Source organism: Chaetura pelagica, unplaced genomic scaffold, assembly GCF_000747805.2.
Source record: "Chaetura pelagica isolate M959 unplaced genomic scaffold, ChaPel_1.0 scaffold436, whole genome shotgun sequence".
NCBI classification, from domain to species: domain Eukaryota; kingdom Metazoa; phylum Chordata; class Aves; order Apodiformes; family Apodidae; genus Chaetura; species Chaetura pelagica.
Window position 1 is genome coordinate 1,371,562 of NW_009953651.1, and position 27,344 is coordinate 1,398,905.

Genomic DNA, 27,344 nt, shown 5'->3' on the forward strand with positions numbered 1-27,344 from the left:
GCTTCCACATTACACAGCTGCAAGATGCCATAAAAAGTAGATAACTGAGCTTGAATGACTGAACTTATTCTGCAAGTAATTTGATTTCAAAATTAGCTGAGACATAGGTTTAAACATTATTTCAAGATAATTAAATATCTTGAAAGCTTCCACATTACACAGCTGCAAGATGCCATAAAAAGTAGATAACTGAGCTTGAATGACTGAACTTATTCTGCAAGTAATTTGATTTCAAAATTAGCTGAGACATAGGGTGAGAAAATAACAAGTTGCTACCAACTTTCCTCAAAAAAGTGTTTGTCCTCGCTAGCCTGTGCATTGTATCTCTTACAGCAGCTATAATGGGCTATTGTGTCTCTGCCACTGAATCCAATCTAATCTGCCTGTGCAGACTGTCACAACCTTCAGTTTTTCTTGCTATTTTGCTTTACTGTTCTCATTTCCACAAGATTCAGACTGATTACTCCTATGTTTTGTAATATCAATCATATCCCCACAAACATTTGTGCAACATGAACACTTAGGAGAACAGCATAAGTGCCAATGCCACTAAAGAGGCAGATAAGCTTATTTGACATATATTCTTAAGAACACATACGTAATTAATGTCTTGCTGTGTGTTCTTTATTATGCATATAAAATAAAACTCGCAGTTGTGCCCTGAGTATCCACACTCTACTCATCTTAGCTGATTTATCCAGAACTACCACTACTAGAGGCAAAGTGCTTGCTTACTTGCTTGGGAACTATTAAGAATATGAAAAAATTGAAAAATTACTTTTCCTCTTCAAAAAGTAAAATACCTTTTTGAGGTCATGTTAATACATACCAAAACTGAGTAGATGTGCAAACACCTATAAACTGGAGAAAAGTCTACAAGATCTTGGGCAGTTAAAACCTGAAGAAGAAAAGGAAAAGGAAAAGTATATAGACCATAAGAAACATATAACCTGCAAAATGTAATACATTACCAAAAGAACTTGCCCACTTAATAAGACCCAAAAAATGTATGGGTTCTGTCACAAAGGAGTAAATTAATTGCTAAACTCTCTTCTCTCCCTGTACTTCAGTACTAGATTTTGTGTGTTACAAGACCAGGCTCCTTTCACTGTGTTTTCTGAACATCAGATTTAAAGGTATAAATATTCATTCTTCTATTCAATTTATCAATACTGAATATTTGATAGCTGAAAGAGATCTAACACAAGCTGATGTCCTCAACACAGAAATGATGGCTTTAGAAACAACAGAATATTCCAGGGGGGCCACGTACCATTTACAGTGGGTAGGTAACATATTATGTAAACTGCAAATGATTTCCAGAATAATTACAAGTTCTATTAAATCTAATGTCCCCAGACATTATGGTAACACTAGAACTAATACAAGTAGTACTCTGGCAGTATTTTTTTCCCCTAATATGCTGATTTGGACTGCTGTGGCTTGAAGGCGTTCTCTGGTTCTCCCAAACTAACATTGACTATCTACAGACAGTATACTGCATATCTTTAAATAAGACATACTGATTCAGTATAAAGTTACCTCTTCTTCATGTTCATCATCTTCTTCAAATGTTCGTTTCAATGTAATTTCATTCTTCGATTCCAAAATTCTGTTTCTGCCTAAATGCATGTTCCGACCATAGCACACATTATTTTGCTTTTGAACAGCAGTGCTAAAGGTTTTCTGCTGCTGTGCCTGTTTTCGAAGTAGTAACAATAAAAAGGGGTATAATGCAAATTTCATCACCAATGAGTATATGCTATAACATGAAAAACAGGTGGTGATATTGAACACAGGTCTGTAGAACTGCAAGATGCATGTTCTCAGCCTACACCAATGATGTCTTTAATCGACCTGGGATAATAAATGAGTTCAAGAGCTAATTTCTGCATAATTTTTTTTCCTTAATCTCCAGAATGCAATTTAAAAGGTAGGCAAAAAAAAGTAATCTGCAATTTTCCTGATCATAAACTGCAAACAGAGAATCAATATTTAAATGAAGTATAGTTATCACAGGCTTCCAAGCTATTTGTTTGCCATCTTCAGTCAAGTCTTAGTGAGCAGTCAACTGCAAAAGCCAAATGCTTACTACTGAAAAAAATTCAACAAGGTAGTACAGTATAACCTTGCAATTAAGTTTCATTTATAATAATCAATGCTGCATTTTACAAGAACCTTAGATGACAAAATGGCAACCCAGCTTGAATTGTACCTAACAAAAAATCATGCGAAAAATGTACTTACTCTTGAAATGAATTTTAAAAGCATTAACTCCTTTAAAGTTTGCCCAGTACCAGTGCTTTGAAGCACATTATTTTGTGATGAACAGGGAAGGGCACCAGCTGTCCTAGTCTCCTCCTGGCTCTCATCTCAGTCCTCTGTATTAGTTGTACTTAAGCAAGAACAAGGCAGTTATCTCAACACTTGTTTTAGCCTTACTCACCCCTGCTGGCTGGCCAGATAGGCTGCTCTTTCTTTAGTTGTAGTAGCTGCTGAATTAGACTGTCTAGCAGTTGACTGTTCAAAGTATTTCACAATTTTTTGCAACTTGAGATATGCAGCATTTCTCTGTCCTTTACCAGAGAGCAAAATACTTCTTATACAGGACACAGATTCAAATTTGGAAAGTAAGTTTGATGCTAATGACGCATCACAGCGCTGCTTCCTGTGTTAGCCAGGGATGACTAGCATTGACAACTTTATGTACAGGAGAAGAAATTACCCAAGATGTTAGCAAGCATTTCACAGCTCTCCATCTTCACTCAAAGGTCTATGTGACAACTGTAAACCTTAGGCAAATCTTTAGGGCTAACCTGAGACTACTGACACTGAGATTTTCAGTAGGTAACAGGATAGAAGTCATCGTGTTAGGTCAGCTTACCTGCTTCATGGCAGTTTCCCCAATTCTGTCAGAATGCTTTCGAATACTCTCCAAGAAATCCTTGAGATCTGACATGGATATTTCTTTTATTTCTTCACGCAGTTTTGGAAGATTTTCTATCATTATCTGGCAAAACCGGTATTGGCTGACTCTAGGAAGATACAGGTTTTCTAGCTGTTCCATTGTTTTTAAAGCAGAATAGTATCTACAAAGAGATAAAAATCAAATTATTCATACTTCAGTCATAACTTCTTGTTTCACTCTGAAATATATACATTGTTTTGAATTTTCTCAATCAAAACATTTCTAAATTAGCAATTCAGCGCAGTTGGAGGATGAGAAAAATCTTCTCTTTTATTCCATATAAGAGACTGTACATAAAGTGGTTTCAAAATTAGGAGCTTTATTTTATTTTTTTTACACTTATTTTACACTTGGTTTACAGAAAACGTACTTAAGGCAACGGGAATGTTGCAGATAAGGAGTCTGGGGACTTTACGTGTGTGTGGTTTGGGGGGGGTGTTTTTTAAATCGTAAATAACCAAGAGTGCCACATGGTGAGACTTTCAGGGAATAAAACTGTAATAGCATCAAAATCATATAAAAGCTTTCTCCTTAAATTATATGGATCAGCTTATCAGAACACTGTTAGTTTATCTGGAAGGTTTTTGACTGCTGTCTCTAAGATCATAATTAACATAATCCATTTTAAATCCATTCTAGAGTCTCTTACTAATTACATATATATGAAGATCATGACCTTTCCCTTTTAACATCTGTTCTGATAAAGCATTGAAGTCTTATTAACTTGAAGGTCAGGATTTAAAATAAAAAGTTTTGCCTACCATTTCATGGAATTATGTATTTGTATATTTTGCATCATTCCATAGATTTAACTCAATGCTGAAGATTTTGACAACTTTATTAATTCCTGTCATATATTTACAATAATCTAAGGTGAAGATAGCCCATTTGTCTACAAATGATTAAAGTATCTTCAGTGTTATCTTTTTAATATATATGTCCTCCATCCACTCTTCTGAGATAATCTTGTAAGATGCAAGGTATGTTCCCCAGCACAAAATTTATAATGTAAGCTCTGAAACTGAAGACACAAGGTTGAAACAACAATAGAGGTCATATTGTAAGATAAAAATGGAAATGGAAACTTCTAAAACCAGCAAGAAGCTAATCTGGGAAAAAAAATGAACAAACACAACAAAGAACTCCTGAAGATTAATACTAGTGTTTTACATCATCTTTTTCAGTAATTGAGCAGATATTTTACAAAATGTCAAAGTCACAGGCAAAGAGCAGTCAGGTCTGTATTAGAAATTGAAACATCAACACAAAAAAAATCCAAAATAAAAAGAAACTGACCATTACTTTAGTGTACACTAAATATTAAGTTATGTTTTAATGGCAAAGAGAACTTTTAACATTTTCATCAGCAGAGTGTAATCTGGAAATGGTTACAAGAAATACTGTCATTTAGTAAAAAAGCCCCATCATGCTAAACTACAGCAGTCAAGAAGCTACAGAGGACAGGAGCAAGATGAACTCAAATGCTATGAATTTTGCTGACAATAACACATTTGTACACAAGCCTTTCGAGCAAAGAAACATATAGCAATGTCCCAAAATTCCCTACTGAAAAAACAAGAGCTGTTTCAGCATCTTTCCTTATAGACATGGGTAGAATGAAATTTATATAAAGTTTTTCTATTTGCATCCTTTATGTCTTAAGGCATATTCGAATGTTTGGAAGGTCTATTCAGAGAAAGGCTGCATGGTTGTCACAGTGAGACTTAGTAACCTCAGTTACTAACCAACTTTGCCTTTCCCCAGTTTGGAGGAAAGCTTATAGTAATGTCAGAAAACAAATCCAAGTATTTCAGCACAAAAAGCTCACTCTGAAAGACCGTACTCTCTCTTTAATCCTTTTCACAGGAGAGCTGAGAAGATCCAGCAACAACCTTAGCAGATCCATTTATTTAATTACTTTAATTGTATGGTAAGTTTGGTGTTTTTTTCTAATACTTACTGTGGAAGAAGACTTGCAAAAACACCAGTTCTAACAATTCCCAACTGGACCACAATCTCTTGAAACACCTAGGAATTTTCTCTAGAGACACATCAAAATCCAAATGCACGGTCTGCGGCAATTGAGATGTGTAAAATGTGTGATGATACTATATTCAACTTAAAATTAAAGATGTAGGTAAGTCAGTCTTAATGCATAGCACCCAACAGGTGTTTTGGAAAGCAGTGGAGAAAATGCATGTCTCCCTTTCTGCTTCCTCGGCTAAGACTTGAAACCCTCCATAACTCTATCCAGCCAATTGTGTCTGTTTAGAGCAGATTCGGCTGTTACTTCCTCTCACAGCTATAGTTCTTGTCAACTTGTGTTATACGTGGCTCAGGAAACGGATAAATAGGATACAAAGCCTTTCACCTCTGTGCCATCAGTTCAAACATTCGTAGGGACTTAAAAGTTGCTATCAATACATGGCTTTTTGTAATACAGACCCAAAATTCTGCATTATCTTAAAAGATGTCCACCACAGAGAATAGGAAATGAAATTTCAATCCTTATCCTAAAACACCTGTCCCATAAAAATGCAGAAAATCCTTACTTTCTTCTTTCCTTCATTTAAACATTAGAAATTCATACTGCAAGACTGTAAGACAATGGAATAATTAAAATATATTCTAAAAGGCTGCAAGCAGAGAAAGTAAAAATAAAAGAGGTCTTTTTTAAAGAAGATCAGTGAAAGCTTTGCTCCATTAACAAACCTCAGTAAAGGTTTATACAAAAAACTATCTTCGCCTAAAATAAACATACCTCATTGTTTTGTTAAGACAGGGACTGTGAATGCTCCACTCTCTGACTTTTCCAGGAAAGCTTCACAGCAAAACTTAGGAAGGTCAGTTTTGAAACTCCCTTTATCTGCACACACCAGCTATCAGGTTTTGCACTAATACTATGGATGTCCTTGCTACTACTCAATCACTTAGTGATAAAAGCAAGGATACACTCACTCTCTGAAATTGTCTGCTGTGTGACAAGGAAATTACTGTTAGAAGTACCTGCGTGTTCCCAGGGTAGCCACTTCTGGGCTGTATTATAGGGAATTGTTGAGTCACAGGAAAAGTAGTAACTGTAGAGTAACTAATGAAAGAGATACCTGAGCTAGACCAGTAGCCTGCAGCAGAGTCTAAACCTTCTGCACTCCATGTGATCTCAAGGTATGGTACATCAAAGCTATGTCATCTCCTTTCTCCCTTAGATCTTTTTGTGGTATGACAATTACACGTCCAAGCCCCTCCATTCAGTACATCACTTTTTGACTTTTAGGACTTCCTGTCTGGCAACTCCTTCCACAGGAAAACTTCCAGATCTCAATCTCTTAAACAACAGAAATTTAGTTTTACTTTAAAAGAGTACTGAAAATTTCTCAGAAAACACATTGACCATCAGTGTACTTCACCAAACTACTAGTGAACATGGAGTCAAAATGCTAAAAGCCATATACAATTTTATCTCACGTAAGTGATCTCTCCATGTTGACATTAGGAACTGTAACTTCCCTTGCAATACTGAAACCAGGATGCTGCTTGTCTTGCCTGACAGAGCAAAGAAATGGCAAAATGCAGGCCTTGACCCCAGCATTTTCATGTTTTCAACATACAAAATATAGCACACTCTAGAGACCACCCTGTAGAAAGAAGAGGTGCAATTCAGACAGCACACCCTGCAGCTTGTTCTCTGACCAGAGTAGTAAGGGCACTGGACCGTTTACATCTTTCCACTGAGCAGCTCAAAGAGCACTGCCACAACACACTGCCAGCTACTTGAAGCAGATGTCAAACCAAGGTTCTCTTTGGATGAAACAGTGTGCAGTAGTCAAGCTGATGAGACCTACCACACTGGCTCAACAACTACCAAGTTTTGATTGCAATAAGAGACAGCATAGTGCCATAGCTATTACATTATTCTTAAAGCTTGGATATTTCTGCAGAAGACCTCCCAGAAAGCATGTGTGCAAAGGTATCATGTAGCACACAAACCACTGACAAAGATGCATCAGATTTGCTGCAATGCTGATCAAGTTGATGCGTATAGCAAATCTGACACATTTTGGACATGTCTGCACACGGGCTTTAGAGCCAGTTTGCTCATATACAGTGGTCATTGTCAAAGATTTTGAGATCCAGCAGTACGGCAAGAGGTGTTAGCTATCCAGACCACAGAAATCCAGGCAGTCGAGAAGTAATATAGATTACATGGTAGCCCTGTAGACACCTGCCTATGTAGAGCTAGTTCCAAATGGAAACAGTCAGGTCCAGGAAGACTTCTTAGCAGGCGCTCACTGCAGTGGTGCCAGGAACACAAAAGCAATGACAATAATTGTAAATCCAGCATGGGAAAACAAAGCAATTGGGGTGACTGAGGCTGTATGAAAAGCCAGCAGGGATGAGGGTGGCAATAATGCTGTAGGAATCAGGAAGAAGAAAACAGCAGCAGTATTCCTGGGGTGGGTGTGCATGAGGTGCAAGGCAGCAGCAGCCCCAGTAGGACAGAACTACAGCTACAGCAGGGCAGGGGAAGCCAAGCTACCATGGAGAGAGAACGGGAGATACTGGGGTTACAGCAGCAGTGGGTGGCTGTCCAAGGAGATGGAAAGTGAAGACAGAGGAAGAAGCAACTGGTCAGGTAAAAACTCCACAATACATTTTCTGCACTTCAGTCCCTTAGTCCCATGTACACAAAATATTAGGACAGAGATATCAAATAGGTCTGAAGAAAGGTACATACAGTTAAACGTCCTTTTTTATTAGATTATTAATTTTATTTAAATACAGCATGATAAATTAATCAAATATTAATGTACTCTGCAAAGATCTTTACTCCCTAAGATTCTTATTATTCTTACTTCTTTAACTCATTTAAAAATTAAAAAAAAATATATTCTACGTCACATTTTACAAACATAATTTCACTGCATGTCATGTTTATTTAAGTAAACATTACTTTTCATGGCAATCACTAAGTTCCTGTAAGTTTTTAGATTTAATACATTTGTTCACCTCCAGTGACATTCTTGAAACACAGATATTACAAAAAGAAGACTTTATATACCAAACTACAAGACTCAGAATATTTGCTTGTCTATATTAATGTTTGCTATCCTATCAGTTTATTTAAAGAAGTTGTATTTTACTCATACAAATAAGTTCACTCACCTTTTTACATTCATCTGTTCTTTTAGCTTGCTGTACATTTCCAGCACTGTAGAAAAACAAGTAAATTAACCCATGGATCTTATTGTGACTTTAGTTAACAAAAGAGCAAAATACATACTGTAAAGGACAAAATAAAATAGAAAAGAATATGCTAAATTTACTTTCTCAAATTCCTACTGTAACAAAACTGTGATGTAACTAACAACAAAAAATTCTAGAATGCAGATAAGAAAAAAATAACTGAATTCTTAATAGCTTTTAAGTGAAAAATAATTAAGATTAAACAAAACAGTAGACATTATATATATATCAAGCATATTCATTCATTTACGACATACCATAACTTTTTCTTCATTCACAGTCTATGACCTGTCTCCATTAAATGGCAACAGTACCACCTACCGTACTTGTAAGAAGTCAACAACAAAACTTTACAAAGAAAACTTCTCAAATGTATTTTACACTAATATCATGAACAGGATAAAATCCTTATAGAGCTGCAGGCAATCACATGATATTACCTTTTTGAAACATCAATTAGAGCTCTTACATTGCTTGGTTGTGTTGGTTTTTTTTAAAAAAACAAACCAACCTGTAATGGCACAGCGCTAAAACTACAATATTGAAATAGAATCACTAATATTTTCCATAGAATTCAAACAGTAAATACCCACTGTCATAAGCAAAGAAATTGCTAATCATCATATTAAAATATTATTTCATTTAAAGCTGTATGTGGCTACACTGTTCCAATCATTTATTCATCTTGCTGTCTTCTCACAAAGTGGCATCATTGCTCTACGTCAAATACTGTAAAAGACACGGGACCTACATGTGGACATCCTTTTCAAACCCATTAATTCTTTCGTTAAACTGGATCCTTCAGGACTACAACTTAGAAAATAAAATTCTTTCACATTTTGGCTATTGTTACTTATTTTATTCGATTTGCCATTATATTTAGCTGTAGGTCACTTACCTGGAAGACACAGCTGCAGTTTTTCCACAACTGTTGTGATATTCCGTTGCTGAACTCTACATCGGATGATTTCCTCTGTTCGGGCTATCACCTTAGAGATTTAACAAAATAAAACCAACAAAAAAGAAGAAAAAAAAGGAAAAAAAAATTTAAAAAAACCCCACAATTAAATTACACATATAAATTTAATTTACTACAAATATTCATAAAGCCCATATAGGAACCATCATATTCTCACCTCTTTCCCAGCATCCTGAAGCCTTCGGTTGGTATCAGTAACTTGGACCTTAAAAATAATTTCACCTTTGTTAGACAAATATGCATATATTGCCCTGATGTGACTGCTCACCCTTGTAATCAGATCATGCTTCATGAGAAACTTAGAACAAAGAAATGCAAATTCAAATTAACTCTACAGCTTGAACTTGAACTTTTGATCGCAAAGGGCTTTTGTTAACTTCAATTACTTATGACAGTTCTTTCTAACAGATTCTGTGGCAAACTTCTCAAATTTACTTGGGATTTTTGAACTTTCCTTGTTTCTGTAGGTCTGTCAAACAATTCAAATCATTGACCCAATTGACCACTGGTCCCTTTTTGATAACCTCAATGAGCTCTATGGGCCATTCATTGTCTGTAAGAAATGGTGATTGCATTTTATGGTAATTAAACATTCATACTTTGCTGAATGCAAACACTGGGTGGTTGATTAACATCAAACGTGGAAATCTCCAAACCACAGCAACATTTTAATGCTGCAGGTGCAGGCAAAGCTCGACCTCAGATTTTCCCACATAGTAAGTGACTCATTAGGTCATCGTAATAAGGAAGCACATTCTAGTTTATTAAAAATCTCATTAATTTCTGAACAAAGATGCTCAATGACCTCATTGACGCTGTATTTGGTCTCTTGTTATCTGAATATCCTTTATATAATGCTCTTTTAATCATAACCTCTGATGAACTATGCTCATTCTGTCTGGTGTGCATATTTTGCTCTCAAAAGTGTAAAGAGAGCTAAAAGGGATGGATCTCATAATTCACTATTCTGCATTCTGATTTGGGAGTAAATCTTAGTTCTCATTTCTAACGAAAACTACAAACTCCACCTATTTTCCTACTTATTACAGAGTACTGAATTTTTTTTTCATGCATACTTACAGTATCTTTATTTTTTTAGTAAAAATTGTATTTTTTCTAAGGTCTTACATATAAATGCATGATTTTTAAAAGACCTATGTAAGAAATATTTTGGTTTTACCACTTATTTATCTTCTGAGAAAGCTCTTAGAAAAGGCAAAACAATTTTGGTAACATTTTCTGGAAAACATACTTTTTAAAAAAAAAAATCAATTTGAGCTAAAAAAATATTCAGCTTTGTAAATGTAAACTACTAGATCAGGCAATGTGGCTACGATCACAAATCCCAAATACTCCCTAGTTAAAAACTTGCCGCAAACATGAGAGTCTATACGATAATCACAAAACTATTGTTCTTCGGTAAAAGTTCCTTCTTTTAAATTCAAAGGCAATGATACGTGAAACTTTTAAAAGCTAGTTCCTTACCTTCAATTTTTCTGCATCAGCCCTAACTTTAAGAAGTTCTGTAATAGCATCCACAAATCCCTGATGGTGAAAATTGCACATCTTTTCTATCTCCCTGTCATGGTTACGTATGCAGGCATCTAGTTTTTCCATAAACCTCTGGTGGGCATTTGGTTGGTCATCATATACAGACCTGTTAAACACAAGTAAGAAGATCAAAGTTTACTTTTTTCCCCAGTTAAAATAGTATGCAAGGATCTTTATTGAAATTCCTTTCTTAAAAAGAAAATAAAAGCACTCAAACTTGATGTTACAGTGGCATAATTTGTAATCCACTCAACCAAAATCAACATTAAAAGAAAGAGATGGCACAAAACTGAGAACTGAACCCAGCCCTTATGGCACTAATCCAGGTGCTTAACCAGTTACATCATGGTTGACCTGAGCCTCACTGGTCTGTTACTCATGCCCTAATGCTCAAATACGAGTACAAAAGAATCAGTTTCTCTGACCACCTCCAATAGCATGGATCATTTTTCCATCAAATTCCACTCTTTGCTAAATATAAAGAAGTGCAAACATACAAATTTGCTTTTCTGGTACTCCTAACATCAGAGTTATCCAACTAAATCAGAGCTGAGTGCTTCCAGGCAGAAGGACCAAAGCACTGTTCAGCAGCAGCCGGGTGCTTGGCAGAAGGCAACCCCCTCTGCTCCCTGCCTGCTCCTGCCCATGCTCCGCATCTCCTAGAGAAAAACCGTGACACGCATATGCCTAAGCCTCCTACCTCAATGAGATCTAGCTTTCAGGAATGGATAAAATCAGGTCTTTTGGTTTATTTTATTAATTGCTTGAATAGTACTCTTATAAACCTCAACCAGGAAACATGACTCCACGAGAAATTGCTGGCACAGATTGTTGACCTGAGTCAGAAATAGCTTGGAAAAACGCTCAAGCATGAGAGTGAGCCAAGGAGATGGGGGCAACTGAAAGCTTAAGACTTAGCAGAGGAAGCAAGAAAAGAGGTATTACAGAGAACTGTGCTGGAAATAAAAGGTATGAAGTCTCCCAAGCAAGGTAAGGCAAAGGCAGCTCCAAAATTCTATTAGTAACTTGATATAGCAAAAACAGAAAAGGCAGATAATTTTTGAAGGAGCTTTCAAGATAGAATGAGAATGGCAATACAAGGATGATATAGTCATACATATATGAACATGTTCATACTGCAAACTACAGGCATTCAAAAAAATCAAGAGATTGAAAAAATTTTAACTGCCATTTGTAGTTTCTCATTTCTTTTCATAATTGCAAACTTGTCTCCAGAAATCTGTAAGAACCTGCTTTAAAAATTAAAGAAATTCAAAACATCTTAAGATTTGGGGAAAGAAAAAAGAAAGTCTGAAGTTTCAATGGTCTCAGTGTTGCTTGTAGAAATACATTCTGAAGTTTAAGACCCAGGCAACAATGAGTCAAAGCCTCTAAAACTTTTGACTAGAAAGTACTTCCTTTCCAGTCTTCTCAGACAAGTATGACTTTCCATATCCTTCAAGATCCTCTTTTCTAACCAGACAGCTGGGCTCTGCCAGGATCTCGAGTCACCATCACCACCTGTTCAACAGACCTGTACCTGAGTGTCTGACAAGAATGTGACCTTTCAATGAGGAAGAGGGTGTAGGAGAGATTGAAAACAATCCTGTAACTAGATTCTTCATAATTTTTTAGTTCTTCGGATCTTGGACAACATACTCAGAGAAGTAACTTAAGTAAGAGGAATGAGGAAGGTAATAAGCTGTCCTAGTTGCCTAAGGAAGGAAGTAAATTCCTGATCACCTGCTTTCCACACATATTTTCACAGGGAAAAATCTATTCAATAAAATATTTCTATAATATCTCCCTTTTGCTTACGATTTATAAGCAAATAAGGCTATGGTACTGAAAAGCAGGCTCTTTCCTTCAAAGTGCACCAGGGGAAAATCCAAGGTTGTGGATCCATTAAGTGGTTCACATAGGCAAAAATATCCCTCACCCTTTCCACCACCACAGTTTGAAATGACAGTTGGAAGGAGCAAATGTGTGACAGCCAGTCTCTCCTCCTGAGGTTCCAATTAGACTGCCTGAAAGGGACCCCTCAAGGCTGCACAGGACGATTGAGGTTTAAAGGGCTATGAAGGAAGATCATGAGTGACCCACACCTGCCAGTGGGAAACACCTGCACCCAGAACCTGGTGCTAGCTGGAGGGAGAGACAGCAACCTGGCCTGAGAGGAAAGAAAGGTGCAAGACAGTCAGCATCGAGTGAGCTCTCATTAGGCAACCTGAAGACATGGGGAAAAGCATGCAGACCATACCACTGTTACCTGTAAAGAAATGGGGAGGGGATAAGAAAAAGGTTCAAAAACTGACAGTGTAGTGCTACAAAATACACAGTACACGCTGGTTACACAAGTGCTGCTCTGTGTCTGTAAGAAAAGGGTAAGAGATATTGGAATCTACAGGGGGGACACAGAGGGACATCCACCTGTCTCTAGAGCACCATTTCTGGAGAAGAAATAAAAAGATTAGGAGGAACAGATGCATCAGATAGTGCCTTTATACAGCAGGCACATCTGAGCTTCTTCTGAATGGGCTGGACTCACCAACTATACTGCATTGGATGCCAAAGCATAAAAGAGGAAAAAAAAGTTAAATTTATTACTACTTCCTTGATCCTTTTATTTAAGGGTGTACAGAGTCTCCAAGCTTAGGCCTCCTTCCAATGATCTCAAAGGTAAATGAGAAAGGAGAATTGTTATCACAAAGACAGGAGACTTCCATCGAAGGCGACGTACTCACAGCTGTGAACTGTGTAACCTAACTCTACGTGAAAATGGTAGTAAAAGACAGTAGACAAAATATAGCTAAAATGAGAGACAAGACTGCAAAAAGATGGTACAAGAGGAACTCAATACTTAAGTTCATACCACCAAATTTTATGTGCTGATACCAAAAAAAGTAGAAGTAGAAAAGTGTCTTTTTGGACTTAGTTATTGCCTGGCAATTTCTGGGAAGTTATATAATAATCCAGTAGCTGCAGCCCAGCATGGCTGTCTTGATACCTTTTTAATGATTTCAGATCTGCCAAAACTGGCAGACATGCTCTTAAAATATTGAGAGAGGGAAATAATTTGTGATCAGCACATTTCTGTTTAAAATATTATCAAACAATTCCAGACAACACAGACAGACATTCTGGAAGCACATACAATGTATCAGAGGCAATACAGTACTCATTTTTATAAAATCCATATTTATTAGTTTTTCTCAGTATCAAAATTACTTATATTTCAGTTTTATCACAATAGTTAAAGTACTGATTTATAATTTTCAGCAGCATTGTCACAATATTTAATTCAAAATCATACAGAAAATCAATGTTTAAAATTGAGTGAAAGAAATCAATACTGTGAACATCCTGACACACTGCCTTAACCACAAGATCACTCTACCTTACTCAAAAATAAATAAATCACTATTTTATGTTCTGCATGATACTGTTTTCTAGAGGAATACTGATAAAATGGTGATTAGTGATTTAAACCAGCATTTTGACAGAATTCCTTAAGATTCACTTGCAGTATAAATTCCATATTAATTACATATGTAGATAGCTCCATCTTGTGGGAACAATAACAAATCAATCTTCTTCAACACACTAGTTGAAAAAATCCCTGACACACAACTACTTACTTACCTTTAAAGAAATAAATCACCACACTATTTAAAAGAAATTCACATACCATAACTCCCTGATCTAGGCAAGAAGTAACAAGACCAATTAATCAAGTTTACTGACTTTCTAAAGACCCTGTACTCCTAGGACACTACACACATGCTATTTCAGAGGCTTCAGAAGGAGGTCTGACCTAAAGCACTGGTTTTCTTAAAAGTCTAAGTGTACTCAAAAGAGCCATAACATCCCTGACTATGGACAGAAATTTGGCTTTTTCTCAAAACTACAAACACAACAGAGGCTATGCATGCCTGATTTACCCATTATGGAACATCACACATAGTATAGTATGGTCTATTTCGGATGCTGGAGCTTATTTTCCATACATAGATTTTAAAAATTATCTGCATTTACCTAAATAAAGTAACTGATACCTTTAAGTAATTATCTGAAGGTGTACAGTTCAGCAGATTATGGCACTGCAAGCAATCCTGATAGCAATTCTGCACTCTTCAGAGTTAAACTATCTGGCAGACAAATCACCATATTGCAATATCCTAGAGAATCCTGAAAGTATCCTATAACTGACTCTTTTAAACTAGAAGTCAAAATCAACAGAATTTACAACACACGCACAGAGTTCTGCTGGGAAGAGAGTGAGGAAATAGCAGCACTTTGAGATCCATTTCTTCAGGATACATCTATTACATGGTATAAAATCTACCGTAAAAATCAATCTCTCACCACAAGCTGCTTCACAAGCGTCATAAAAAGAGGCAAACACACAGAGACTGTAAAAAGAACTTTTACATGTGTAATGCACAGCTTTCAATTTTTGTTTATGTTTATAAACATCTGAATGAACAACCTCAACAATCCTCTTCAGCTTTATGCGCCTCTGAAGTGGATGCCTGTGGTCTGAAATACAGCACAAACCTAGACTGAGAAAACTGAAAGACATGATCAGTTTGTATTACAATTGCTACAGGAACCTGTAGACTGCTAGTGGTTGATTCACATCATGAAACTCTGAAGATCAAGCTTTTCCTCAGTGTGAGTCTTCAAATTGGAAAGAAAAGAGAGAAGATCACTGATGTTGGAGACAGAAGTTTGTACATTATTTTGGCACCAAAATCAAAAAAACAACAACAAAAAAGCAACACAAAAAACCAAACCAAACACATACCAAAAAACCCAACAAACAAACAAACAAAGCAAAAACATCAAATACAAAACCCAACACCCAAAACCATACTATTTTAATTTCGAGTATGGAATGACAACATTCACTTGAGTAACTAGTTAGACATCCATACTGTGAATCTGTGAATGAGTGGCAGGGTAGGTAGTGTTTTAATTCCTAACTGATAGGGCAGGCAGGGCACCCATGAAGAACACTCATGTGTAGGGGGTTATTTGTCTGTTTCCCAGAGCTCTATATATAAGACCGAGAGACATTTTTTTCTGACTCATCCCTACTGGACAATATGAGTCATGTTAATGCCAGTCTAGGTAAATACAAGATAGTGCAGAAAGTACTTGAAAGAGGAAAAAAAATAACTAGGAATAGTTAGAGACGGCTTAACCTAAAGGAGAAAGATGTTTGAGTCGCTGGCTCAGTATTACTGCAATAGAGATTTTTTTACCTTGATCTTTTCTTACCAGCTGAGCTGAAGAGAGAAAGACAAGATAAAGATATTAAGTTCTCACTAAAAAATTAAGGCCATTTTCCAATTGAAGAAAATCAAACAAGGTTGGTTTATACCAGAAAAATACTCTCTAAATCTCTTCTTTTCAAAACTGAAACAAAACATGAAAAATATGGTTTGAATAAGTCTTATTGACAACTGTGTTTACATGCAAAAATCTACTGAAACACCAGAGGGCACCATTCTATGCACAAAAATATCAGCCACTGAGTAAGCAAAAGGCTAATTAACCTCCAGAGAGCTAAAATTCAATCAAGATTTATGTAAAACCTAACCTGCCATGAATGCCACCTGACCCTTTATAATATAGTAATCATTTAAAAAATCAATTCCCTCAAATCACCAGATCCATTATATAATGACAACTCCATACATATGCATCATCTCTCTAAGTCATTGTCATAGACTGGTTACAGTACAGCCTCGAAAATTTATTTCTGATATAATTTCATATAAATATTTTCTGTGCACGCAACCAGGATACATGCCATTAAATGTCTGAGTGCAAATGGGATTAAAATTGGATTGGCATTTCACTAAGAGAAATGGAAATTAAAAGTTACAGGCAAAAAAAAATCGTAAGCCCATATTAATAAATATATTGACCAATCTACTGGAAAGGCAGGCAAAGGAAGCGGAGTGCATATGGACTAGTAAGTGTAAAAGGAGAGGAGCTTAAAATATTTTTGAAAGTCCAGCAAACATCCCAAACTTGCTTTTTCCCTCCTCATCTCCAGTCTTCACACATACGTCATCTTCCCACTAGAAAAGAGAATAATCAGAAAGCTGAACACAAATTCCACTGTAAACTACTGGGTGGGAGTTTTGCAGGCAAAAGTGAAGTGCAAGAGTAATCAGAATGAGAAATAATTTTTTTTTTCCTTGTATCTATGGCAACAGCTGTAACTTTTCAATGGTAAGCAGAAATGCTCAGGTACCCATGCTTCAGGCAAGAATGAACTTGAAGACTTTATTACAAGTAAAAGCACCATACTTCTATAAGAAAACAACTGTTCAGAAGATAATACAAATTTCTGGTTGGGTTAAGTAACTCTGTCAATTAAAAATAATTAATAAAACATCCTATTAGATAAATAAAAACCTAGTATTTAGCAAATCCTTTTTGATTTATTTTTTTTAATCTATTATTTCTTGAAGGTTTTGGGGTTTGGTTTTGTGTGTTTGGGGTTTTTAAAATGGGCAATAATCTGATTTCTGATTGTTCAGGAGAAACATCTTCGATCTTATGGAGCATTACGGTAAATTTTTAGAGTGAACTGCAGGTTCCCCATCCCTACCTACATTGCCACAAAGTCTTTCACTTCCTGATTACACAAGACATATGAAGTAATTAAAAGCTGTATACACACATTGCTTTCAGGATACTGATAACCACTTTGTAAATGCCAATCTCCACAAATGCAGTGATGATGATGGGAATTACACCTGTCTGCACAGTAGTTGTACAAGTTTGACGTGGAACATAAGCCTGACCATGCATCATCTGAACTGCAAGAGATGCAAGAGAAAAAGAGCCATCCCTAGAGCTTCAGAATTAGCACTGTGAAAAACAAATATTTAACTGATCACTTTGATCAGCTAAACCAAGTCATAAAAAAATTTCAGACATAAAATTTTTATTCAATTTTTCAAAGTAATACTTTAAAACAAAAAAACCCTAAACAGACACACAAATAAACCAGCTCTCAACTGAAGAAACTATGCTAGTGGAAAATCGTGGGTTTAGAAGTCTTATCTTGCTACCAAAACAAATCATCTACTGAGGCTACTGGTGCTCTCAACAAGTTCCCAGACACACAATGCAAAAAGTGTCCCAGTAGATGTTTGCTTTCTCTACATTTCTCATTTGATTTAAAAATAAAAAATAAATAAATAAAATATATATATATATATTCAATCAGGTTATAAAATAACATTTACAATTCAGATTTGCAAGAGGAGATCAGTGGGATTGATGCAAGCACAAAACACCATGCAAATTAAGATTCTGCCCTTAAAACAGACCTGTGAGACCTGTCATTTTGACTATAACCATGGCATTGCTAACCACGATACTGTATCACACAGTCCATTTAAGCTACAATTTCACAGGAAACACTGCAGAAACTTCCTCAGTCATTACAATATACAAAGATATTTTCTGTTTACACAAACCACAAACTTTGTAGGGATTTTTCCATGGAGTAATTTCATATAGGTTGCTGCATACACCCTAAAAAGCTTTATAAAATAATGTCCAGGTGTTTCCTGTAATTCAACTGGAGTTATGGTAATAAGCACATTTCTTAAAACTGAAGCAGCCATTCTACTCCAGGCACTACCTAGGGTCCAGTCCTGCCATCCTTATTCCTAATTACATCTCACTGCTCTATTTAAATTATCACATTACATGCCAGAACAACATAGAACTCAAGCTATAGCCTAATCATAGAAAAGATTTTCTTAATCTTAGTTTAGTTGTTATGCTTTACTTGCCTGGTTTTCCTGGATGTGCAATTTCTGTGCATTGTTCTCACTAATAGTATCCTGTTTCTATGAGCAGGAAAGGGCTGAGTACAGTTTGTTAGTTAACATTACTTCCTATAAGCAGGGTCCATATTCTGTAGTAGCAGCACTACAGCAGTTATTGTTCATGCTGGATAAGCAATGGATCACGCTGATGGCTGTTAATGGACATCCTCTGCAGCGAAACATGAACTGATAATCAGTAAACCCAGATTTGCAATAGACTTCCTCCTTCCTGTTTTTACACTGCTGACCAAGGAGATGCCTCTTCCTGCTAAGCCTTTGTGCAACTCACTGATGTATGAAGCAAGAAACTGAAAAACAAGTGCTGCACTAGTATTTCTTTTTCTAATTTTGTGTTGTAATAGTTGCTAAAGAGACAGGAAAGAAAATGCCAGCTTCACTCGCTTTGATACTAGATATGGCCATGCAACAAAATGCCAAGTTAGCCATCTGTTTCATAGACCTGAAAGGGATGCAGAGGACATAGCTGGAACCTATGGTATTTCATAGAAAATAAAACAGGAAACTGAAGTCCACATAGCAATATTCTTACCTTTCCTTATTGTATAAATTAAATTGGTCCATTTGAGAAGCAATGGATTAGTCTCAAAAGAAAAATATGAGTTTCTAAGTTCTTTTTAAAGATTTTATCAGATTTCTATTACACATGTCCCAGAAATAATTAGCCATCTATTACAATCTATAGCTAATCTGTCTTCTCTATCTGGGGCACTTCAGTCATCATCTTCAAGATAAATGCATACCAGTTGTTTCTGTAGAGCCTTACCAAGACATATAAAATCAGATTTAATGTCACAAATGTCTAAGTTACTTATTTCAATAGGCTTTGGATACCAATGCTATGCAGATGCATATTATTTTAGAATTTAAGCAGTTCCAGATTAAATAAAATATCCAGTAACTAGAAAGTTTCAAAATCAAGTGAATAAAGAGTGCATTCCACAAATATAAATAAAGCTAGATAAAAAAATCTTTGATGTATCATATTCCTCTGCAAATATATAACCAAAGTATATACTTTCCAATAATTTTATATCATTAATATTTGTTAACTTGATGAGTTCATATAGCTTATTTATAGAAAATCATTGTGTATTTCTCTCATACAAATCAACAGATTGTACTTCACACATGCACATCTCCCACTATCACTAAAGAAAATGAGAGGACTTTAAAAAAATTATGTATTTAATTCAAAAGCCCAAATAAAATGAACCCACAGTGTTTCTCTCTGTTGGGAAGCAACTAACAGCATTGAAGCAACAGACTTCTCACCTTGGTTACCTTACTTCAATCCTCTACCTGCTCAATAAACAGAGAAGCTGAAAAAAAATCTGTTCATGCCTTTGGGAAAGGTGAGACTTCAGCACACCACAGAAACTCAACATTTTAAGAGAAGGTATCACATATTTTCTACCTCATTACAACTCCTTAAGCTCATAACACAAAACAAACACAAAGTATGAAACAATTACAGCTGTGTTACTTTTATGTCAAAACTAATTAAAAAAAAACCCAAAACAAAACCAAGTAGCAATCCTTCAAAGTTACCCTAATTATAAGGAAGTTTGCAAACTGTGAAAGTCCCAGTGACAGCTGCTATCAACAGAAACATCTAAACTTCTGTAATAGACAGGAAAGTATAGGGTATTAATATTGAAGTATGCAATACTTGAAAGTTTAAACTTTCTTTTTGAAGTTGAAATGTCTTGAGAGAATCCTCCCGTAGATCCAATGTAATGCAGCATATGCATTATTAATTTTGTATTACTCTGATTCACAGGAGAATCGCAAGAGTTACACTCACTGCAGTTTTGCAGGCAAATTACTTTCACTGAGACATAGTGGAAATCCCACTCACAGTATTACAGATGAACACCATTCTGATGCTATATAAATAATAATAAATAAAAGAAGTCCCAGTCCTCTCTGTAGGTCCCTAGTGCAGAACTGTTGCAAGACAATTTTTAGGTCCTCTCAGTCAGTCTTTCCAATAGGACTGATAGACTCTAAAACCTGCTTCTTTCCTTCTTAATACCTCCATCAGCGATTAAGTTCCCTGCTAGTTTGGTATTACTGGCAAAGGTTGAGGTACAGAAAGGGCTTCAGCCGAGCTCCAGGAGAGATCGTTAACTCCTTCCTGCATAGGACAATTTGCCAGGCAAACAAGTAATTCCTTAGTAGACATGGACAAGATGAGGAAGAGACACGATGTTGAGTGTACTTCAAGCTGAACATCAAATTGAACATGATATCATTGTTTTACCAAAGTCTGTGGTGACAGGGATTAGGTTAAGGCATTTCAATCACTGTCAGATAATAGCCAGAAAGACTGGCAACAGCTAGATTGTATAACTAGCCATAGCAAGCCCTTCAGTGAGATAAAATCTAATGTGATTACTTGATGCTGATGCAAAGCTAGGTTGATGTTTTTAAGCAAGTTAGTACTTAATAGTTTACTACAACCCACAGAAATACTTTCCTATTTGCGAACTCATTACTGGCATTATCTTAGAAGCATTATTTGAGAAATATCAGTCCTCACATATTTTTATTAGCTCATTTTGCTACTATAGTCCATAAAATGCAACATGACAAAACTTGTTTACCTGCAGTTGCTGCAATTCCAGCCTTGTATGTGCAAACACTTTAGTACTTACAGGTCAAAACCAAACTTATATTTAATTGAATTATGCTAATGCTCCTCAGGTAGACCTCTCAATTGAGGAAACTGTGAATTCTGAGAGCAATGGTGCAGCAACACACACAGAAAGCTAGAGTACAGTGTATGCCCTTGGCTTTCCAAAAAAATCTGCAAGACACTAAGTGCCCGTGTGACTGGCATTTGTGAAGGACGTAAAATGACGTATTTCCTGTGCCTATGGTGGGTCCAAAATCTCAGTTAACAAACACAAAATGAAATGAGATTGAGGAATAAGTCAATGATTAAATGACATGAGGAACAACTGGCTTTCCTGAATTTAACTGATGTAATAGTGAATGCGCCGTTCATAGGCGCATTCATAGGAAGGCTAAACTTAAATGAGACACAATGATACAAACTGCATGAACCACCTATCAAGTACACTATTCTGGATCTGTCAGTAGATGATCCCTGTATTTTAAATGCTTTAATGTATTTTGAAACGTTTCTCAAACATGAAAGCAATTTCAAGGTCTTTGATAATGCCTGTGAAACTAGAAAGACCTATTTCAGGAGCTATAGGTTACTAGCTAGGTTAAAGCTTTACTTGGCAGTTGCCCATTTGGAAAATACTGCAGGAACTGAGTCAGAAGCTGATACATGAACACTTACAAAGTTCAAGCTAAAGTGATTTGCAGACACATTTTTAATTACAAACTCAATCAGCATTGAACCTACAGATTTTCTAGACAACAGAAAAATGCAGTGCAGATACAATTACCCATAATTATCCAGTTTCAGGGTTTATAAAAACTAGAGAAGTACTATGTTGAAACTCGAAGCAATGGAAGCAAATCTTCACCTTCTGAAACACATTTTGTCACCAGTGGCAAATCTGCCTGAAAAATCAGGCTAGCCTACAGAAATCAGAACTGCAGTTCAGCCACCGAATATATAAATGCCAGATTAATCAGTCTCCAGCACACACTCTTATGCTGTTTTGACTCACAGCATGAAGGAGACATTTTACATTTGCTCTATATTTAAAACAAGACAGAGCTATAGAGAAAAATGCAAATTGTTGGCTCATAATCCAAAACCAAAATAATGAGAACACAGAAAAAAAGCCTTTAGACAATTATACCTGACAAGTAACACCACAGGGCAGAAATGAGGACAACCACATTTTGTCATTGGATAACCACATCACAAATCCAACTGCCCATCGGCAAAGTGCTCAGAAAAAATATTTCCCAGCCTGCGACTGTGTTAATGTTGCAGCATCTTCCCACATCTAGAGAAGCCATTCATAATGTCTTTGCTACTGCTTAATAACTGTTCTGCTAAAGATACAGAAACATATAACTAAATCATGCCTGCTAATAATAACAGTGTATACTTTTGGTAAACACAAGTTACACTGAGGCTTCAGAGCATCCTGTCATACTCCAAAGGGTATTTTAGGTACCTTGTTCACTTGGCTTTGGGCAGGCCACCTCAATGAATAAAGAAATATCTCAGAAATACATATTAAAAGCCCCAGTCTGGTCAAAGCACTTGAAGTTGCAAAGTGTAACACAACTCAGTAAAAGCAGCAGAATTAGACTCTCCCTTTGTATTTCTACCTCTGAATTTTCTTAGAAATCTTGATCAGGAAAGGACAAAATAGTCTTGCTTGGACCACTACTGCTACCTTCACTTCCTAAATTTATTCATCTAATGATGCCTTGCTGAAGTGTGCCTTTTATCTTCAGGTTTTCCACAACACAAGGACAGAAGTTCAGGATGAGAAGTTATCAATTGCTTCTAACACTTCACCCATACTCATTTATGAGGCTCACAACAAATATACATCCTCCTCCAAACTCTGTTCCATCTGAATGAGGAAAAAGCAGCACCATACAGAATTCATCTTGCTTTGGAGCTGGGTGGCTCAGAGCTGCCTTCACCAGTGCACTGCAGTCCTAGGTCAGTGGAAGGTGACCACAGTGTGGCTGCACCATCAGACAGAAATGCATCAACCTAACAGATGGCTGGTGTGATTCCTCTAGCCGGAGATATGCCAGTGAGAAGTCTTCCTCACAGGCCTTCTACTAGCTCTGCAAATAACTTTCATGGCCAGCACAACTTGCAGTAATCTAGAAGATGGTTTTAACATCTACCAGGTCACAGCTTAGTGACAACAGGTTTCAGGAGCAGAGGAACAGAGAAGTTGCTTAAAAGCATTTTTCCACTGACTTTCGAGGAGTGCTTCTGAGCTGCAATGATGGGTCAAAGATGACAGATTACATCCCACTTACAGATATATCAATACACGTAACGCTTCCTTATCAACTTCATCTTAGCTACAAAATTGCCATCATCAATTCCTCTGTAAATTATTTATTTCCTTTCGTATTAGTTGTTCTGTGAACCGATTATGGGCATGGACGTACTCCTCTGACAGGCTGTGGACAGGGAACACAGAACACTGCAAACTCAGTGACACAAAGCTCTTGAGATGAAGTGTTCAGGAAAAGTCTTAACATATGTTTATACACTACATTGCCAAGATAGAGTTTAAGAGATAATTACTTTCTTTTTAAAAAAGGACATTGAAATATTACACATTACCACAAGCTCAAAGAGACTCCTAAGTAAAGTATATCAGGACACTAGCAGAACAACATCTACTCAGTTGAGATCCACTTTGATCTGTTTTGACCAATATAAAACTAGCCAACCAGCAGATAAAGTCAATTATTTCTACTTAATTGAATGTATCTTATTAATTACCTTGGCATGTCAAACAGAATATTCAAGAAGTGTGAGCACACTCTTAAAAACTGACTCTTGACATTTTGTTAATATTTCTTTATAAGAACTTCACTGAGGGTCTGAAGGGTTTTTTCATTAACTTTTTAATATACTCATATATATTTTTAGAGGAATATGGGAATTGCCTTTCTTTCTTTTTGTTGTTTTTCTTTTCCTTTATAAAAATTGGAAATGCACTGACAACTTTCTCTCATTTTGCAAAGCCCAACAGTACATATACAACATTAATTATAAGATATTAACATGTTATATAAAAAGGTGAGAGTGACAAGCCTGTAACAGGTGTTGTCATTACTATAATTTAGTTAGCCACCAAAGCTATAAAGATCTTGATAAAAGTTTCAGTCTGCTGAAATAAAAATTAATCCTGCCTGCTATATACACAGTCTGCCTATTTAATGAAAGGCATATTATACAGTTGATTTAAGTCTCATTTATAATGACTCAGTGAGTGCCACTAAATTTAGAGACAAAAGTTAAATACCAGCAATTTTAAATCAATACATTAATCCATTTTAAATTGTAAAAGAAAAACTAATCAATTACAATATCTTAATTTTATATTTCATTAAATGCAAAGCAATCTTTAGGAGCTAATTTACTCTCCTTAACAGTAAATAATCCCAATCAAGGAACTAGCTGTTCCTTGATTCCTCCTATAAAGGACCTGCGTTTCATATTCCTACACAAGCGGATCTCAGCACTAGAAAATCACCTGCAGGATCAGTCTGTATGTTGTTCCTTATCCGCAAATTACACATAAAATCATTATCTATTAATATATGTTATTATTTTTGGTATCATAAGCACAAGTGCCACCACTCTTCTAGCAGGGTAGGAAACAGCACCCTGGCAGTGCCAGCTACACCAAACCAGCATACAAAACACAGGAAGAAAAACAAGAGCAGAAACATGTTTCCATAGAATCTACGTAGAGCACTAAAAAAAACTACACTTCCTTTGTGAAGCATGGATGCATTAAGAAGATAATAAGATCTCAATATGAACAATTAAGGATAAGTAAGATCCTGCATATCCTACAATCTTCAGCATTTAGTACTACCTCATGCTACTTACCTGAACTGCCTACCTCAAGCCTCTTGTATTGTTTTGCTATTTAAGTAGATACTTTGGTATCTCATTTCATGTCACGATGCTGTAAATATTGTCCCAGCATTACAGACTGCAAATTACCAAAATATTCTATTTCACATAATTAAATTAATGTAATTTCAGTAATTACATGAAATGGCAACAATGGCTTCCACAACTGGCCATCAATGGATGACTTTATGTTGTAGCCTTATGTAACTGCACATAGCATTTATTTATTTGATTTATAGTGTTCAGCAAGTAAAACCCCGATCTTGTGCAGAAAATAATGCTCCATTTCATGTAAATGCTTTTGTTCATTAAAATAGATCTTGAAATTAGATATGGGATTTTAGAGTTTTCAGTTTCACACTGCATTTCACAAATTTTAACAGGCATAGCTGAACAGACAGCTACAGTTCTAATTTTAAACACTGCTGTTCTTGTAAGGTAGCAGCATATTTCTGTGACCTTGGATGGACTTGCTTTCACACTCAGCCAGGTGTAACCAGCCTTTAACTTAATTTTCTTTAATTTGTAAATTAAAACTAGAGGTTAAATCAAACCAATGTGCACTTCTTTTCTAAAAATTCTTGAAGTCAGCAATTCAAAACTTTCTTTCTGATAAGTCAGTAAGATAACAATATAGGTAAGGCAGATCAGATACAAATAGAAAAAGAAACAACAGGAACGTGTAAAGAAATTAAGACTAAATTAAAAAAAAAAAAAAAGACATATTTCAAAGGCATAATACACACAAGAGATTCATATTGTCCCTTGCCCCTCCCGTATTCTCCCCATACACACTTGTGTTTCCCAAACACACCTTCTTCCGCTGTGCAGCCTGATTCTCTGTATGCCTTTTACACAGGATTCCTCTCATATAAACTCTATACTGGATATGGTAGCAAAACTACAATTATATATTGCATTTTGTTGTTGAGGTTTTTGTGTGTGTTTTTTTTTCCAGACATCAGCTCCAACCTGCCTGGGCTTGTTCGCTGAAACACAGCTAAACTGCCCCCAGGGACAACTCAAGTCTAAAAGTATCTCAGCTACTTTCTCTCAGCCTGAGCTCACAAACTCTCACAGGTGAAGCTCCTTGTGATGCTCACGCTTCTACACTTCCACGTTGTACTCCTAATACTGGCTGTGTTTAAGCAATAGTAAAGGGAGGACAGAGCAGCGTGCTCCCCACTGGCCTCCCACATCAGGCTGACCCCACAAGCAGCCCCTGGGTGATGGCTGGGTCATCCCCCCACATCCCCTGCTTTGAGGACTGATTCATGCCAGCCTCACACAAATGTCCAGACTGCCACCTTCCACACAACCCTCAGTGCTGGAGGACCCACACAAGACCCAGTGCAGACATACGCAGCCACCCACAAAATCATCTGCTGCACAGTGCAAAAACGACCCATTTCACATGCAAGGTACATCTCTGTTCCACCAGCTCTGGGCACAGGGTTCCCCCCCGGCCCACGCTCTCCTGGCACCAGCGCTGGCCAGCAGCACCGCGCTCACCACCTGCTGCCACGGGCTGCCTCTTCCAGTTCCTTGCACACAGGCTCTCCCTACCTTCCCAACGAGGTAACATGCAAATTCACAGTTCTCCCTCCTCAGTTTGCTAGCGTCCGGGCTTTTTCACTTATTAAAAACATCTCTAACCAGAAAAGCATCAGCACAGGTCCAGTATTAAAATCCCTTTTACCCTTTTGCCTGCTCTGTACCCCAAATTCCCTCCCTCCACACCCTGCCCTTCCCTCCCCAGATCAAACTGAAGGTCAAGCAACACGTTCCTCTCTAAAAGGAAAGATTAAGCAAAACCTTCTCTTCAACGTGCAGGCTACACTGTTTGGGAGTATGTGGAATTGGAGGAGAAAAACAGAATCAGCCATTGAAGTAATGGCATTTCAGAAATGCTCTGAACACTGTCACATTTCCAGAAGGAAACTGACCAAGGCAGGAGATTTCAGGCTGCATTAGAAAAGGCTGCACGTAGAGGAGCCTGCAGGTACTGATGCACACACCCACCCACCCACCCACGCTTTTGGCCCCATTCTCAGCAGACACGGGGCTACCGGCACCCCGCAATGTCCAAGCGCGGGACAGAGCCCTCCCTGCCCGGGCAGGCACCGGGTCACGGCTGGAGCTCCCAGCGCAACCGGC

The 27,344-nt window shown here is 36.9% G+C and overlaps 1 protein-coding gene across 1 annotated transcript in view; it reads right to left on the minus strand.

Annotated features, from left to right (window-relative positions):
- Positions 1-27,344, minus strand: part of EXOC6 (exocyst complex component 6) — a 92,786-nt gene that overhangs the window by 62,575 nt on the left and 2,867 nt on the right. Inside the window, exons 2-8 of the mRNA XM_010000119.1 lie at positions 10,677-10,848; positions 9,349-9,396; positions 9,111-9,201; positions 8,132-8,177; positions 2,885-3,089; positions 1,543-1,698; positions 830-898 (exon numbers count right to left, since the gene is read on the minus strand). Of these exons, the coding sequence (XP_009998421.1) occupies positions 830-898; positions 1,543-1,698; positions 2,885-3,089; positions 8,132-8,177; positions 9,111-9,201; positions 9,349-9,396; positions 10,677-10,848 (787 nt within the window). The remainder of the gene's footprint in view (positions 1-829; positions 899-1,542; positions 1,699-2,884; positions 3,090-8,131; positions 8,178-9,110; positions 9,202-9,348; positions 9,397-10,676; positions 10,849-27,344) is intronic.